Source organism: Notothenia coriiceps, unplaced genomic scaffold, assembly GCF_000735185.1.
Source record: "Notothenia coriiceps isolate Sejong01 unplaced genomic scaffold, NC01 NC01_scaffold00027532, whole genome shotgun sequence".
NCBI lineage: Eukaryota > Metazoa > Chordata > Actinopteri > Perciformes > Nototheniidae > Notothenia > Notothenia coriiceps.
The window spans coordinates 289,180-308,185 of record NW_011360233.1 but is presented as its reverse complement, the minus strand read 5'-3'; the positions used below and the strand labels follow the sequence as shown (position 1 = coordinate 308,185).

The following is a 19,006-nucleotide window of genomic DNA, read 5'->3' as shown; positions in this document are numbered from 1 at the left end:
CTTCTCTTGAAGGGTTCCTAGTGTGAATCCTCCCCAGTAGTATAGTTTACTACTCTCTGCCTTCTCTTGAAGGGTTCTAGTTTAATAAACTTTCAGAGGATCCTGCTGGTGCAGACAGCTAGACAAATACCCTTGTGTGTTCTCTTTTGTCGGAGATACAGCTTTTTGTTATGTTCTTGCAAATTTGATTTCTCCCTCTGTCTTTCGTTTTCTCTGCCGCCCTCTGTCTCTCTCCCTTTCTACATTTGTCTTCATCTCCCTCGTCCTCCTCTCCCTTTCTGTCTCCCTCTTCGACACACACACACACACACACACACACACACACACACACACACACACACACACACACACACACACACACACACACACACACACACAGTCAAACTCTGTCTCTGGTGGTTGAGTTTATTGTTTGGTCTGTTTCTTCGTTTTCCCCTCTGTGCTCCCTTTTGTTTTCTGTATGTTTTGTTGTATTGTGCAGAGAAGCTGAGATGCAGATAGAATGCAGACAGTTTGCCCTGGGTGAAGAGTGTGCACACACACCCTTGGTATCTATTAAACAAAACACATTCATCTATTTACACATAACCAAATGTATAAAACTCTGACTTCTGGCAGTGTAAAGGGTGTTTTTCATAAAATAAATTAAATGTATGTTTTCACAGTAGTTTAATCATCCCTGTATGGCCTTATTTCCTAATTATTGTATGCCAGGAGGCCACTTTCCTTATTAATCAGCACCTCTATCTTATATCCATGGATCATTAAACTTGCCTTCTTCATAACATAGAAAAATAACATAAAAATCCCATGTATGAAATGCCTCTCCCTCCGTTTCTTTTTCCCTCTCACTTCCTCCCCCTCTACTGTTGGTAAATAATTCAACCTTTTCCTCTTAACAAGTGCTGGCCTTAATAGGGAGCAGTACCTGTAGTCGGGATAAACAAGGCAGCCGGCCTCACCAGTGAAACAGAGGGATTTGAGCTTCATGAGGGCAGAAAAATAAGTCGTTTCCTTCTGAAAGGCAGAGCAGACTGGCTGACATTAATTAAACCCTATAGGATAAAGGTTATCTGAGGCCTAGCAAAGCAGAGACCGTGCATGCGGGATGTTGTGTCTGCCGAATCCTAATCAAGACTTCTTATTAAAGTGACATGTGTGGGCACATCCATTTGCGGTGTGTTGTGCTATTGTGTTTCTAAATGTGTGCGATCTCAGCTTCAGTCGTAGATTCAACTTGATCATCCAGCTACAAAAAAGAACAATCCAGCTACCTCCTCTGCTACATTTCAATGTTTTTCACATTACTAAAAATAAAGACAGAGGCAGCTTCCTAGAGAGAGCCATGTTTAGAAAACATTATGTTGCCCAAAGTGCAGTGTTGTGGGAGGTGTGCCTCCTCACCAGAGATCCTCCCATGATGCACCTGTGACTGAGTCACCTGACCCAAGCATCAGCATTGCGCTCGGGTGCCATGGCTCATGTTTTACAAATTACCCAGGGGGTTATGCACCACCTCAGTGCCCATATTTCCTCCCTGCTGTATGCATAGTGCGTGGGATTATATTCCCCAACTTCAACTCCTCCCTCAGACAATGAACAGCTGCAGAGATGACAGTCACCTCACTAACCCAAGAACGCTAAGGAAAATACAAATTAAGGGAGGGAGAAAGCACGGCTTCGACCTATTGGCTTCATCTGTTTACTCTGGAAGTATGCTGGTTGAAGACAAAAAAGAGCAGCATGGATCCTGATTCTAGGCGAGTTACAGTATGCGCTATGTGTTATGTGGCTTATCTTAGAACATGTATTTCTCTCTTTTCCTGAGTCGTCGACTTATTTGCATGCCAAATGTAATTAAAGGTCACCTATATTCTCTTGATATTTAATGTAGCCAAGAAAGATAGCCGCCTAGAGGAGTGATGCAGATTTTATTACCACCTTATTGTATGCCGTTTCTATATAGATATACAGCTACACCAGTCCTTTCACAGTAATAGCATAATAGTAATGTCTTCTCCTTTCATATACTGATAAAGGCTGATGTCCTCTCGTCTACAAGCCCAATGAAAAGTAATTAGCTGATATGGATGTTGCTGTCAGTGATAACTGATATTGGGGGAACTATTACATTCACTCTCTGGAATGATGATCCTTGAAATGGGTTTAGCACAGTGAGCTGCACATAAAGATAGACGTCAGAGATTATCACGTATAAGAAGGAAAATGTGTTATTACTGCAGGAGAATCGCATAAACCTAAATGAACGGTCACATTAGCTACAAACAAACAAACTTCTAATGCACTGTAGTCTTTATGTTTTATACCACCTGACTCAATTCTTATTTTTGATGTATTCGTTCAATCTTGAATGAATCCAGTCATATTGAGCACCTGAGATTCTTTTCTGAAGTTTACCATTGAATGGATGATAATTCATACGGGGGTGTCGGTTGGCAGTCATACCGAGTTCCTCTCCTGAGAGAGACATAAATAGCCTCCCAGGTGGTGGTGTGTAACTAAGTAAATGATTACTAAGCCAAGAAGTGTTGGTCCAATGCAAATAGGGAGAGGAGAAGTATCCATTGAGTTGTTGGAGTGAGAGGAGGGTATTCAAGGAGAGGATGAACCTTAATAATGTCTTATAGAGATTTTACAGTGACCCTGAAAGTTTTCCACTAAGTACGTGTGCATGCAAACTTTAAGCAAAACAATCCAGTGGAAAGTTTTTTTTTCATCCGATAAATAGATAAACAGGAATAAATCAATGTGAAGTGATGAATGAATAAGTAAAATGCCCTGTAGTCATTTGTCTGGTTGTGTTCAGGCCTCATATTCCAACCTTGTTCTGCAGATGAGGGTGAGGGCAGCGAAGGAGTGTGTGTGTGTGTGTGTGTGTGTGTGTGTGTGTGTGTGTGTGTGTGTGTGTGTGTGTGTGTGTGTGTGTGTGTGTGTGTGTGTGTGTGTGTGGTGTTAAGATATGATGATGAGCTGCCTGGATACCGGCAGAAAAACAATAGAAAGGGAAACAAAGCAAACCCCTAAATCTGTCTGCCATTTGCGCTCACATACTGTACACACATGTCATGAGTATTCTGGCACAGTTACTGGGCCAGGGAAATGCTGGTCTGGGGCCTGGCCCATTCTCCAGAGACAACCCCCCGCCTCCTGCCTCTCCGCCCCCTTCCCCCTTCCTGTGCAGTCTGTGGACACAGTCTGAGGCGACAAGGTTGCACAACAGCTCGCAAAACCTCCACTTTACCAACATGATCATAAAAAACACAGCCTGCCATTAGAAATCTGTTAAAGAAGAAAAAATAATTAGGAGGACTGTGATAATTGTGTCAAGGGGGAAATAGATCAGACGAATTATGGGAAGAACCAGAAAATCTTGCCGTGGCTTTGTTACTTTGCTGTTGGTGCATTTCAACATTGATCCACCCTTCCATCTGTCATCCTTTTCCTACTCTCCTTCTTCAAATCTCTATCTTTCTCTCTTTCTTTCTTGGATTCGAGAGTGGAGGAGCCTTCTGGCTTTAACAGAGAGGGGATGAAGATGTTTATTCATCTGGAGGGTATTAGAGCCATGATTAAGGAGAGGAGGGAGTAGCGAGGCTGATGCGACGTCTGCATCGCTCGTTCATGGGCCGCCTGCGGGATTCTGGCCAACACACCAGGAAAACAAGAAATGAAGAAGAATTAAAAAACTTGTAGTGAAATTCGATTCTCTCGGGAAAGGACAGAAGTTTACATTTTTGCCGTTTCACTACCTCTTTCATTCTCAGTCTCACTCCCTCTTCTCACTGCTAAGCTAATTATTAATGAATGCGGTTTCTGTTGAACCTTGGAGAGGTGTCAGCGCTGCAGTCACTGAGGGTTAAGAAATCTTGACATTTAAGACAGGGATGCATGAAAATACATCGTCTTGCTTGAGTTGGTGCTTGTTTTTCTTCCCCTCCTGCTCTCCCCTCCAAGACGCATGTTTTCTTCTCCCTCCCGGCCTGTCTCCAGTTGTTTTACCACTGACAAGCTGGGATGGCGTTGAAGAGATATCAAATAGAGCCACAGTGTATTAAACGAAGGGCATGGGTCAAGAGGCAGGGTCATGCTTTTCTGATAAATGCTAATGCTAAAGCTAACACATGCATCTTGTCTGTCCATATGCATGGGAGTGTTGCTGTCCTCTGTAGAAAAAGAGGTGTTGATGTAAGAAATGTTTTAAGGGCATTTGGCAGACAACCTACCCTTTTCAAAATATTCCCAGTGTACTGAAATGTAGATCCAAGTGTCTGAAGTTATCCTCAAACAGAGAAATAATTGTGAGTTGAAGTCTAGCTTACGTTTTGTGGGTCACTGTGAGGTAGTTTGATTAAATAGAATAAGATCCTATTTTCTGAATTCAGTGTGCGCTGTGTGTGGTTTTAAGTAATGGATAGCGCCTCTTGAAAGTTGCAGAGCAAACCCTATTTTAATGAAGCAAACATACAGTAACTCAGCATATTTATTTACGCACAACATTTTTTTTTTCTTCTCCAAGATCATCACATAAATCAAATTTCTGTGAGTAACTAAGAGTGGGGAAAAATAAAATAGCATCCAAGTAAACTCCTGCGCAGTAGGGAAACATTAATAGAGTCATGGCATATAACAGCATCTCTCACTGTGGCCGACTGACTGACCGGCTACTGACTGTCCACTAGGTCCTGCGCGTGGTCTGCCGCAGTGTTGAGGGAGTATACTACACACACACACACACACACACACACACACACACATACACACATACACACATACACACACACACACACACACGCTCCCCTGCCGATTGAAGCCCTGCCCAGCCCGGTCCCGCCTGGCCCAGCTCTCCCTTAGAGCCAGTGCAGTGAGGCAGGCGGTAAAGGGGCATGCTGGGGGACAGATTGTCGTCCTCCTTTCTCCCCCTGGGAGGCTCACTGTGGCTGCTGGTCCAGCCAAGACCTGGGGAACAGCCTCCTTCCTGTTCGTGCTGTAGCTTACCTGAAGTGGTCAACTGTCCTTCCTCTTCACACCACCTGCAGCTCAGTTCTACAGGAGATGACACCATATCCACCATCGCTCTCCCACACACAAAATGCTCCACCTACATCCTAAACACATCCTCTGACTATGTTGCATCACAGCACCTTAAGGTCTTATCACTCATCGCCAAAGCTCGATACGGCTGCCAGTTTTAATCCTATGAAGAAATGCTCAATAACATACTGACTGTTTAATTCATTCCCCTTTATTAAAATTTAGTTTTGCCACAGTAATAGTCAGCATGGAAAAATATATTTTTATTTGTAATGTAAAAACACTATCCAACTGAAACAATAAGATATTAGCAATAGTCTTCGATCCAACCCACTGCTTTTCTAAGTAACGAATTACGAAACTCATATCAACTTTCTTGAATAATTTGTTTTTGTATTTAAAAAAACAAAACAAGGCACTCTTGATAATTTAATTTCTTGTTAACCCTTTCTCTGTGACTTTGCCCTGCCCTCATTTAATCTTTTTCGTTTAACAAAAAAAAAGTAAATACACAACAGACAACCTTTAAACAAGTTGTATAAATTACCATTTTAATGTTAGGCCTTTGTCCAAGTGAAATGTTGATAATATTTATCGAACAGTAAAACATTGTATAATAATAACAGCATTTTTAAAGCCCTGGTCATCTGTTTTCTGGCAGTGTTTAAGTGTTTCTGACCTTAGTGACCTCCATGTAATTGTATGCAGTTGTTATGGAGGATATGACATGGCAGTAAGTCATCCTTGGCATGCTTTCAAGTTCAATCACTGCGGTTATGGATTGATACATGATGCAGATTTTCACTGGAAAATCTGAGGCGGATCCTGCTTAAAGCACAAACATCCCCGGGTCATTTCAGAGGCCTGGCATTATCTCAAGAAACATTACTATCGATCGTCATCATCAAGTATTGATTTCAGTTTTCCGATGTTAGTGAAAAGACATCAGCATAGCAGGGACACTTCCCCAGGATAAGTAATGGAATTCCACTTTTCATTGTGTCTCACTATCATGGAAGGAAAAAGCGTAGTAAAGGATGACTGGCCGCCCTACTTTTCCTCTGGCCTTCCATTTGTCTAACTTTCCTGCGAAGCCACTGGGGCACTGTGATTTCTGGGACAGTGACCAAGTGCTCCTGTCTGAGCTGGGGGACGTGGGTAATGTGGACAAAGTAGTTGACAGTTTGCTGCTTCCCCATGGTTGAGAGACAGAGCCATGAGAGCCAGAATAATGGACACCCAGACCACAGAGTCAGGACAGTGCTTGATGTTCCAGCTCTTTGTGTCAGGCCCTGTGTGAAAAAAATCCCCATAGACTTCAGTTGTGTGCATTTCTGTGTGTGTGGAGATGTGTTGTGTACATGATGTTAGGCGAGACTAACTCGCTGCTAGGGCACTGATGAAACCCCAGGAAGTGAATTCTTATTTCATCTAGTGTTTTTCTACCTTGTTCGGTAAAAGATAGCATAGTTGTTTGCTGCTCCTCACAGTCGTCTCACACAACCCCTCTTTCTCATCCTGTAGTATAGTGTATTTGATTGATCTGTAGCAAGAGTGGAGGGAGCTGACATTTCCCAGTGATGTGTAAAAACATATTGTGTTTGCCAAGAAAAAATAAAAACGGGCTGAATGCACACACGTGCAGCCGCACACGCATAGACAATACTTCTTCGGAGAATCGCAGCTCTTTAAATACCTCTAATTGTGTGTGTTAATCATAATGCAAAAAGCCTGCTAGCCACCTGGCACTTTTGTTGACAGCTACTGGGAATTATCAGTGTTTCATTTCGACAGGATTTGAGGTCTTAAAGCATGGATGTAGCAGGACTACTGCGAGTAAAGCCCAGCCCTGGGCCTCTTCCAGCAGCTCTGTGTCCTCTGAGCTCTCGGTCCTGAATCAACTGAGTGATTTGTTTGTCTGACTGGAATTAGTCCCAAAAAAATCGACCACCCCTCTCCCTCTCAGTTGTGGAGATTGGAGGCTTAGCTAATGTAAAAATGTCTCTCACAACCTTCTCTATTAGATCTTAAGTGGTTGTGTCACAAACAGGGCCGTACATGAAATTGTGTTGTTCAGACACACGTTGCTATTTGGGCATCAGAACAGGAAAAGTGTTGAGATGACACATGCATTGTCTCATGGGAGAGGCTCACTACTTTTCCCAGTAACTGTAAAAAGATCCCATCTCTGAATATGAAGTGGGGTCATGGTGTTACATCAGACAAGTTGTCAGCTTTTTGTTTATTCATTGAATCCCCAATCCCCCATGTGCCACAAATACACTCACACAAACACATCTCTTATGACAACCACTACGTACAGATCTCTGATACAACACACAGGAAGATAAGGTTTGGCGACTGAAAACATGGCCATGCTTTGCTTCACTAGAATGGCTTTTGAACAAAGTCTGGCTTGCTATAGAAGTGGCAGATGAGTGATAGCAAAAACACTTTTCTGATAAGATAAGGTCCTGGACCTGGATAAGAGTTTTGCTTCCTAAATAGAAGAGGTTTACTCTGTTGCTGTTAGGCAGTGATAAGCCATCTTGAACTGCTTCCAGGAACTCAGATACGGAGGTCCAGGCGCCAGCAGAGTTATTCCCAAACCGTGGTTCCCGAAAGGTTTGAGGAGGGTGTATTACTGGATAAAAACAATGGAATCACAAATTCCTGTTTACAAATGCTGTATTTAAGAGTGAGCTTTTGGTAGAAGCTGCACATGAATATCAAAGTCTCTGATGAAAAAAGTAGATGAGTAATTATGTAAATAAAACTATTGATTTATGTAATTTGTGTACTTTATGGGTTACAAATAGCTTCACAATACAAATAATCTAGAGTAGTCTAGGGACAGTCTTTGTCATTTGTATTCAAGAACTTTAACAAATGTTAAGAACAATATATATTTTTGCACTTAATTTATTGCAATTAAAATGTTGATTTGAAATTTAGATGTATTTTTTAAGAGGAATTTGACAGTGAAAAGTTTTAAAAATATGTTCACAACATTTAAAAATAGCAAGACAGAGATGTTTCTCCGTTCAAGAGTAACAGATTAACTGCACACATTTCAAATGGTGTATTGGCAAAAGGCCATTTCTCCTTTAAAAATGATTTAATTTCCTCCACAAAATGTAAAACCAAACATCCAAGCTTTAGCCTGAAATAATTTAACATGAGCACTAATTATACATTTTGTGTGTCTATTTCAGGTTTCTTTAAATTCTATTAGTAAAAATGTAGTTTCACCAACCAAACTATCAAATTAATTTGTGTTACACAACCAGCGAAAATGTAAAGGATCAGTGCTTAAATAATGTGTAGCCTTTTTTCTGATTTGTATAACTGTATTTAGTATTTCAAATTTAGAGACATTTTTATCCACCTTTTATGTATTGAAGTCCAAAAGGAAAAAAGTCTTATATTATGTCTATTATCAAAAATGTTCATATATCATGCTAATTCTCAAAAACATATAACTTCAAAACATTCTTTAGTTGCTTTGAAAGCTGTGCCGCTGTGCACAGTAATGGCCAACCTGCCTGTTCCCAGCATTAAGGATCTTATTTGAACAGGAGTATTTACTCTGGGAAAGGGTGCTATAAATGAACATAGAGGAAGTGGTGCACAAAGAGCACTTCAGACTGGCTAAGAGGAAACTGAGACTTTCGTGTGAAGGAGAGAATTTCTGTGGTTACTTTTACAGTAAAAGAAAAAAAGAAACACTAATTTCTGTAGAGCTGTTTTAAATTATCCTGCCATTTTCTTGATTTCTCAAATTGGACAGGATGTGCTTTTTTTATGTTCTTAAAAAAAGTCTTCATGTAAAATAGAAAATATGGCTTTGGCACATTTAATGCCATCCCTCTATAGGAGCTCCCAAAATGAAGTTTTGTTCCATATAGAAGACATTTAGGAGAGAAAGAGGGAGGGGGGGTAGGGACAGAACACCCCGAGAGGGACAGGCCTTAAGATGGAGGTCTTCCTCCCAGGACGTGACAGGCTGTTGGCTGGAGGATGCTCAGGAAGGCCTTGGCAGACCAACAAAGACAGCCCTTCAGCTGCAGGGTGTAGTTTTTCAGGCCCCAGCATCCCCTTTGGCAGCAGCACAGAGAGTGCTGGCGTGCACAGGCCCCTGGCCCGAGAGACAGGGAAGTAAGGCCCGCTCTTTTATTTACTCAGGCTGCTGCTGAGACCTGGGCATTTCTTGTCTGGGTGAAGAAGGAAAAAAACAAGTCTCACTCTCTGTTTCCTCTCTGAGGTCTCCTGAGGAATATTGCTCTTTCATCTACAGTTGTTCACACACTTGTTTCGGCCATTGCGCCTTTATCTGTGAATTCTATGTGTACATGTATGTCTGCACATCTATATGTTAGTGAGTGAGTGAGTGTGCAGTGTGTGAATTCATGTGTGTATTACTGAGTGTGTGACTGATAGAGTAGAACTGTAGTAAGCCTCGTTATGAGGGTCAATTGTATTGAAAAAAGTACAGCTTCACCTCCAAATGCTATAAAACGGTTATAATATTCATCCTCTTTTTCTATCAGACATTTTAATGGCCGTCACAGTAAGACATAAGCCCCAGCAACTGATGTTACTTTAAAAACTCTTCCAGTCAGATTTCTATGGTGATACCTTAAGTAGTACAAACCATGTGACTTAATACATTATTATTCTGTTCATTAATTAATTTGAAAAATGTATATTATGGTGTTATTTTAGTCTTCAGCAGCTTCTGTAATATCTCACAAACATATTATCAACATAGCGTTTGTCCATCTAAACATGTTATGCTATTGCTACTGCTATTTGACATGAAGCAATGTCTCTGACTGTCCACATGTCCCCCACAGATACAGCTTTATGCATCTGTGTTATTAGAGCTTATGCACTATATAAATAATATACATCAAGTAAACAAACAAAAAATTGCAATGAGGTTGTACTGACAGCTTAGTAATGTCTCAAGGCAAAGGCATCCTCATTTAAGACAGTGGAATTTAATTTAGCCTTGTATACAGGCCCATTTATTTGTTTGTTTTATGCTATTGTCTCCCAGCCAATATGTTTGACTGTAAGGCATTGGCTGGGGTCATTCTTCTTGCACTGTTCTTCTCCTATACCCTGGGAGGCAGCATGAGTGAGGGCAGATCCGCCCCCTCTGTGGAGGAGGGCATTGCACTGAGTCACCCATCCTCCCTCAAACCAGAGAGAGAGAGAGAGAGAGAGAGAAAGAGAGAGAGAGAAAACATTGAGACGTGTTTGAGAGATAAAGCAAGTAAATCAGGCAAGGTTTGCTCCTTGAGTGAGATGTATGTGTGCAGAGTGGGCGCCTTGCCAGGGGTGGGAGGTTTCCGGGAGGGCCACGGTGTGGAGGTGGGCTCTCAATATGCCGCTTTCAGCAGTTTGGAGGGGCAAGGGAATGGCCTCCGACCCCATCTGTTTCCTGAAGATAGGCCCTGATGGGGGTAAGTGCTCAGAGAGGGCATGATATCCTGACAAAGGGCAGATCTCCCAGCAAAAACAACAGAACAAGAGAGAGAGAGAGAGCGAGACTTAGATTGTCAGCTGAAGGAGAGTACAGAGGTTGGATCCTGGAAAGAGCTTGTGCTTTTCCTCCGTCCCTCTCATAAATCTTTGCCGTTTCCTCTTGTTTTTCCCCATTTCCCATTCCAGTTTTTTTTCTTTTCTGAAGGGGGTTGAGATTACGTTGTTTTATTTAGGTAAGGAAGTTCACAGCACTTGGAATCGGCAGCGGGAAGAAGTGGCCTGTAACCTTTTGAACTTGTGGAAAGTGGTGCTCAGTGTTTTCCATTCATATGTGCACAGTGAACCGGGGGAATAGAATGTCGGCAAAGAAGCGATTTGAAAAGGGACACATTAAAGTAATTGTTAAAAAAATGGGGGCTGCATTGTCAGTTGACTGGTGTTCCCTGGTCATTTTCTGCACCTGCTTGTCCTTGAGTGAGATATTTAGCCTCTCGTTTGTCTTCCCCTATCCGTTTCCTTGTCCCCTCCTTGCCCCTCTCTGCATCCCTGCGCATTCATCCATCCTGTATCAGTTGCCTTACGGCTTAGCGCAGACCACACAGACAAATATGATAATAATGCCTATTCTATAATCTGATATCTATTGACTGATGTTCTGAGATGCCCATGTTTCATGAAAATCATCTGTTTTGCAGTGGAGGCTTCCTAAAGGCTTTGCATAGCTATGGTCGAAATTGCATATTTAATCTTTTCTTTCACTCTTGAGAGCTGCTTTTCCTTATTTTGTTTTTTTCTTGTCTTAAGGTCATTTCAAGGGCTCTTGTTTCTTTAAAAATATGCAAGTACTTTTTCAGGAATAATAGAAATGTTCTAATTTACCTCATGCCGGGCTTACATCCTAAAGTACACTCATTGTCTTGTGTTGGCTTTAAATGTCAAAGAGATTGTGTTTGAAGTCACAGTGGGCTAAGCCATTACATGGCCACATACAAGGTTAATTGTGGTAAAAGCATTTCCACTTATTCTCTTCTCTAATTATATTTTAAATTGCATATAAGTGTAACTTTTTAGCTAACACCAAAGGAGAGGTACAGTATTGTTTCCACTGAAGAAGAAATGTTCTTAGTGGCACATTCTAAATTCATACACCACAACCTTATAATTACCATGACAAATAACACCACAGTGGCCCACCCTGTCTACACCAGAGTGAGACCAATGAGTTGCTAATACAGTATACACCTCTCTAACTCACTCTCTCCTTCTCTTTCCATCTTTTCCCTTCCTACCCCATATACCCTCTTTTCTCCTTTTTCTCAGACGGTGCTGATCTTGAAGATGACCCATCTGGTTCTTGGCCTGCATCGTCTCCCTCCAGTAAAGACCAGACCTCTCCAGGACACTGCGAGGACTATGATTTTGGCGAAGATGAAGGGGGCCCCGGCCTGCCATACCCATGCCAGTTCTGTGACAAGTCCTTCAGCCGCTTAAGCTTCCTCAAGCGCCACGAACAGAGCCACGGGGATAAACTCCCTTTCAGCTGTACCTTTTGCAGCCGCTTGTTTAAGCACAAGCGCAGTCGAGATAGACACGTGAAGCTTCACACCGGTGATAAGAAGTACCACTGTGGAGAGTGTGACTCTGCCTTTTCCCGCAGTGACCACCTCAAAATCCACATGAAAACTCACGCCTCTAACAAACCCCACAAGTGCCCTGTGTGCCGCCGAGGCTTCCTTTCCTCCAGCTCTCTCCACGGCCACATGCAAGTACACGAAAGAGGCAAGGATGGAAGCAGTGCAAGCCTTTCCAGAGGTGAGGAATGGAAGCTGAAAGAAACTCGCAAATGCAGCCGTTGTGAGGAAGGTTTTGATGTCCCAGAGGAGCTCCAGAGGCACATCGCTGAGTGCCACCCTGAATGCTCTCCATCAGAGGACGGAGGCCTGGGTGCCACCCTACAGTGCATTTACTGCCATGAGCCCTTCAGTGATGAGGGCACCCTTCTGACTCACATCGACCAGTCACACAGCCGAGACAGGAAGGGACACACCTGTACTATCTGCCCTGAGCACTTTCTGTCAGTAGAGGACCTCTACGCTCACATGGACATCCACCAGCTCCCCGAATCTAGTAACCATAGCAACAGCCCTTCTTTGCTGACCGTGGGCTACACCTCTGTCTCTAGCACCACTCCTGACTCTAACCTCTCTGTCGACAGCTCAACAATGGTGGAAACTGCTCCACCTGTGCCCAAGGCGAGGGGGAGGAGAAAGAGGGCTGCTCAGAACACATCAGACATGGGAGGACGTTCCTCCAAGCAGCCCAAAGTCTCCTACAGTTGCATGTACTGCAACAAGCAAGTATTCTCCAGTTTGGCTGTGCTTCAAATTCACCTGCGAACCATGCATCTGGACAAGCCAGAGCAGGCTCATACTTGCCAGTTTTGTTTGGAGGTTCTGCCATCTTTACTCAATCTAAATGAACATCTTAGGCAGGTCCACAATGCAGAAGACCACGCTGTCCTGTTAGCCAGCTTGCCTGATGCCCTCCTTCAGTGTAATTTCTGCACTGAGGTATTGAGTGACCTCAACGCCCTCCAGGAACACATACGTTGCTCCCATGGCTTTCCAAGTCCTGTGGCAAAGGAGAGCAATGCCTTCTTCTGCCCTCAATGCTTCATGGGGTTCTTGACGGAGACTACCTTGGAGGAGCATGTTCGTCAGACTCACTGTGACGGGGGAAGCCTGCGCTTTGACTCCCCCATGGCTTTAACTCCCAAGGAGTCTATAGTAGAGGTGTACTCCTGTTCATACTGCACCAATTCACCCATATTCAACAGTGTTCTGAAGCTCAACAAGCACATCAAGGAGAATCACAAGAACATTCCACTTGCACTGAACTACATCAACAATGGAAAGAAATCCCTGCGGACTCTCAGCCCTTCTTCTCCAATATCTGTGGAACATACCATGCTGAAACAAGGAAGCTCTGTCTCACGCACTACCAGTGAGTTCATATGTAACCAGTGTGGAGCCAAGTATACCAGTCTAGACCTTTTCCAGACTCACCTAAAAACTCATCTGGATGGCATGCAGCCCCAACTCACCTGCCCACAGTGCAACAAAGAGTTCCCCAACCAAGAGTCCCTGTTGAAGCATGTGACAATTCACTTCACTATAACTTCCACGTATTACATCTGTGAGAGCTGTGACAAGCAGTTTACTTCAGTGGATGACTTGCAGAAGCACCTTCTCGACATGCATACCTTTGTGTTCTTTCGTTGCACTCTCTGTCAGGAGGTGTTTGACTCGAAGGTGTCAACCCAGCTCCACCTGGCTGTTAAGCACAGTAATGAGAAAAAGGTATTTCGCTGCACTTCCTGCAACTGGGACTTCAGGCATGAGACTGACCTACAGTTACATGTAAAACACAGCCATCTTGAAAACCAGGGCCGTTCCCACCGATGCATTTTCTGTGGTGAGTCCTTTGGCACAGAGGTGGAGCTGCAGTGCCACATCACTACCCACAGCAAGAAATTCAACTGCCGCTTCTGCAGCAAGGCCTTCCATGCCATTGTCCTTTTGGAGAAGCATTTGAGGGAGAAACACTGCGTGTTTGAGGGAAAGGCACAGAACTGTGGTGCTAATGGCTCTACTGTAGGGGATGGCCAGCCTAAAGAAGATGTCGAGCTGCATAGTCTCCTAACAAACAGCCACGGGCCAGGAACAACATTAGGAACTGTGGTCGATACCCATAACAGCCGCGATGGAAGTGAGGAAGAGCTGGACACTGCAGATCCCTTGTTTACGTGTGACATCTGTGGAGCATCTTACACCATGGATTCACTCCTCACTAACCACCAGTTGAGGGACCACAATATACGCCCTGGTGAGAGTGCCATGATGAAAAGGAAAGCTGATATGATAAAGGGCACCCACAAGTGCAATGTCTGCTCGCGCACCTTCTTTTCTGAGCCTGGGCTAAGGGAACATATGCAGACCCACCTTGGGCCTGTCAAACACTATATGTGCCCCATCTGTGGGGAGCGCTTCCCTTCCTTGCTCACACTGACTGAGCACAAGGTCACTCATAGCAAGAGTCTGGACACAGGTAGCTGCCGAATTTGTAAGATGCCACTGCACAGTGAGGAGGACTTCCTGGAGCATTGCCAGATGCACCCTGACCTGAGGAACTCCCTGACAGGTTTCCGCTGTGTGGTGTGCATGCAGACCGTCACCTCCACATTGGAGCTCAAAATCCATGGTACTTTCCATATGCAAAAGACAGGCACTATGTCCGGCAACTACCCAACTATTGCTCGCAACAATATCATTGCTCACCACCAGCAGCTACACCATACCCAAAAACCTTTCAAGTGCGCCTCTTGCCTGAAAGATTTCCGGTCCAAACAGGACCTGGTGAAACTGGACATCAACGGACTGCCTTACGGACTGTGTGCATCGTGCGTGACACAAGCTGGCTCCAAGAGCTCCAGTCCAACAGTGAACGGAGGAAGGCAACTGCAGCAACATGGTGGAGCAACCACTCCAGCCACAACCAATGCTGCCTGGATCCAGGGGGAGAGGCTCAGCCCTGGAGACGCGAAAGGCAAAGTGGTATCTTCATCATCCTCAGCTTCTTCTACATCTTCATTATCTGCTGCCAAGACAAGATGCTCCAGCTGTAATGTGAAGTTTGAGTCTGAAGCTGAGTTACAAAACCATATCCAGACAGTGCATCGGGACCAGGCTGGGGACAGCAACGGCGGACAGCTCAAGACCCCCCAGGTGTCCCCCATGCCAAGAGCCAGTCCCTCACAAACTGACGAGGTATTGTTTTCGCTATTGTTATACTGAATGAATACAACAGTTAAAACATCTTGAGCCTCACAATATATTTTGCATTGCTATGCATGAACAAAACTGATACCTAATGTGCAACGTAATTCTTTACTAAAATCCCTTTTATTTATCCGTTTCCTCTTGGTCTTTTTTTCAGAAGAAGACCTATCAGTGCATCAAATGTCAGATGGTGTTCTACAGTGAATGGGACATCCAAGTCCATGTGGCCAACCACATGCTGGGTAGGAGATAACTCTTTTTGTTGTATTCATTCAGGCAACACTAACACTAACGAGGCCACATAACATTTTCCCATCATCCAAAGAGTGTGTAATATCTAGGAAAATATGTATTTTTTAAATTGTAGCATACATTTAATCAACACAGCTTTTAGGTGTGCAATATTATGTTAGAAGGAATACTTCATTAAGGAAAATTCACCAAATTTCACATCAAGTATTTGATTCATTGAAATACATTTTAGGCAGTGTGATCATATATTTTCAAAAGCTGAATCACATACTCAGAACTGATGTGATATGTAATAAAATATTTGACCCTGTCTCACTCAGGCTCACAAGTATCTGGATCACATCACCAAATAGGTGGAATTATTTTAATATTTTGACCATCAACTGCATCCCCAGTGTTGTGCATTTTTAAACCCACCATCTTCATTTCCCCATGCATGTGAATGGTATACTATAGTACGTGTGCATGCCTGTGGAGCAGAATCTCTTCACTTCAAACCACTCTGTATGGAGACAGTTTGAAGTAGTAGAAATATACAGATTATTTAAATAAAGAAATGCCAAAACAGATTTGATTGGAACTGTTAAAAAATCCAAATATTATTCCACAATTTTGGTTAAAAATCTCCACATTGCAACTGTACATTATTTTGTTTGTTTATTGCTCCTCCTCACTTAAGTAGTATGTTCAGATAAGTGAGATCTGAAAACAACATTTGGTAGAATACATTCATGCTCTATCGACGTCAAATCAACTGAACAAATGGATATTTGATTTTTATCACATTGTGTATCACACATTATTTTCCAAATTTCAAGTTGTCTTTCATAAGATTCCTAAACAAAGACTGCTGGTGTAATACTAACCTCGCCATTTTCAAAACGTATTTACTTTTGGTTTTCATTTGTATGCAGGCAGAATAATTTGTAGAGAACAGACAATTGGAAAACAGGTTTTTCTTGCCTGCAGTAAGTAGGCGTCTGAATTCCGGTCTCACGTTCCTTTATTCATTCATTTATTCAGCTCGTTTGGCGGCTCTTTCATTACACTGCATTATCTGTTGTCTTCAGTGGGAGAGAGACTCATTGATCTGGAACCAAACCGCCTCTCTGTTTGGGACACGCTTCTAGGCGCAGGTGAATTTAAACACGGTGGGCAATTCTATCAGGACCGGTAGGCAATTCTATCAGGGACCCACTGTTTGTGCATAAACAATCAGAAGCATGTGATTTGTGATTTTGATGCTTCGGTGTATTTGCAAAAGAGAGAGACGAGCTGAGAGTGTGTAGGTGTGTATTTTGTATTCATCTTTGCGATCTGCTCACCCACTATTCTACTGGGGGTGCCTAATACAGTACCATGCCAGCATTAGTCCTTTCTCTCGCAAAGGCAGGCACGGAGCACACTGGGAGGGTAGAAAACAAACCCCCCTACTGGTTATTTTATGTCTGTCAGCCGCACAAGCACACAGTTCCCCCATAATAGTGGAATTCAGACAGCTTAAGATAACAGGAGGATAGGTGATTGGGTTATTGTCTGATGTCTCACTTCTCTGATATGCTGTTGCTTTGTATTCTACATGATCACGGGTTTCATCAGACTCCTCAAAAGGGTTTCTGTCACATGCATTGGTTTTGTGATCTCGAAATTATGGAGAGAAGAAAACTCATTGTAATGACAATTTGGTAGTGTGTTGTCGAGAAAGGACTGCATTTTGTGAAACCAACAAACAAAAAGGGAATTGAATAAAGAAAATGTATTTCACACGAGGTATATGGGAAAACATATGCATGAGTTCACGCCACTAACATTGATCTCTTGGTTTTATATATCTTCTGGAGAATAGGCCCCTTGTAGTGCAGGATGAGGTTACATTCAATCCAGTCTGTAATCACTGCAAAGCCAATTTGGGCCAAAAACACAGAAAAAAAACACTAATTTGGAAAAGCTCTAAATACCTTCTCTACTGAAAAGGGGACACTTTCTCCTTTTAATGGCCATCTGCACAGGAGAGGGGAAACAGGGGGCTGGGGTCATCTCCGCTCAGCTGTCAGCGTTATTAGCGTAGGTAATGGAGCAGACGCTGGATTCATAGGGGTGTTGTTTTCATCCATGCCCCGCTCCATGGTGTCAATTCACACTGATAACTCTATATATAGTGATGTGCCTTGACATAAGCATAGTGCTAAGTGTATGGAACAACAAAACCTGAGACTGTCTCACCCAGGCAAGTCCATATTAGCTGCCTTTGTAATACAATAGTCTCTCTAAACCAAGTGCACTCAGTCTCCACCCTCACCTCCTCCCATCGGTCCAAAGTGCTCGTGGCTGCCTCTTCTGTACGACTGCCAGCACATTTTGATGCACGGATATTACACTAAAACGATGGCGGTCCTGCTTCAGATATAAAGCGCAGCTCTGGTGCCCAGCTACTCAACATTTAGTATGATAATGGAGGTAAATGAAAGGGGAGGAGGTGGCCATGGGTGTAGAGGGGTGTGTTGAAGACCAACCCCAGCCAAGCCTGTGAACGGCCCCACGTGTTTTAAGATGGAGGCCGCAGCCTGCTAGGGCCCAGATGGATCAGTACACATTTGCTGTACAGCTGGTCGCTCTGTTTGGGGACCTGGTGTGATCCTCCTATGGAGAAAAAATGATATCGCCACCATCCAAGGAGCAATTTAATAGCAAGCCAGAAGACAGCTGGCCACTCTTTAGTTTAGAGTTTTTTTGGCATGGCTCACTTACAGAATTGAGGGTGTCCGATTTTTCTCTAGAGACACACAGATTTATACAGCTTTCAGCTGCTGCAGTCACTATCAAACCTTTTATTTCTATTTTTCTTTGAGGTGAGAAAACAAATCTGTCCTGCAGTTCAATTTGCCATCTTGATCTGTAGTTATTGCTCTGGAAAAAATATGTATAATCAGAGTGCTTTTTACAAAGTTGTCATTTTTTTTTTCAGAGAATGTTTGAAGGTCTTTCATTGACACAAAAGCCTGTTTGGTTTTATCAGCATGCCATCATGCCACCCCATTGCTTCACTTTGACCCCACTGTAAACTATGACATTTGGAGCCTCATGGGGGGCACGTTTGGCCCATTTATCGCACTGTTTCAAATGTCCCTGTGTGGATTTTCAGAGCGGTGACATGTTTTGAAGCACAGGCTCTGTCTTAAAGGGTTTTAAAAGGTGAAAAGGGTTTGTGCTTTTCCATTATATCTGCTTTCAATCCAATGGTCATATCACTCCTGTCCATTCCAAGCAGCTAATGCCAAGGTGGCAGTGCTCAGAAGGACAATTGTAAACAAACACACCAAACCACATCCCAGAAAAGTGTTTTCGGGGTCACCTCTACAGATTTTGTTGGG

The 19,006-nt window shown here is 43.2% G+C and overlaps 1 protein-coding gene across 1 annotated transcript in view; it reads left to right on the top strand.

Annotated features, from left to right (window-relative positions):
- znf521 (zinc finger protein 521) overlaps positions 1 to 15,636 on the top strand; it is a 41,607-nt gene extending 25,971 nt beyond the window's left edge. Inside the window, exons 4-5 of the mRNA XM_010785327.1 lie at positions 11,866 to 15,371; positions 15,541 to 15,636. Of these exons, the coding sequence (XP_010783629.1) occupies positions 11,866 to 15,371; positions 15,541 to 15,636 (3,602 nt within the window). The remainder of the gene's footprint in view (positions 1 to 11,865; positions 15,372 to 15,540) is intronic.
- The last annotated feature ends 3,370 nt before the right edge of the window (positions 15,637 to 19,006 follow it).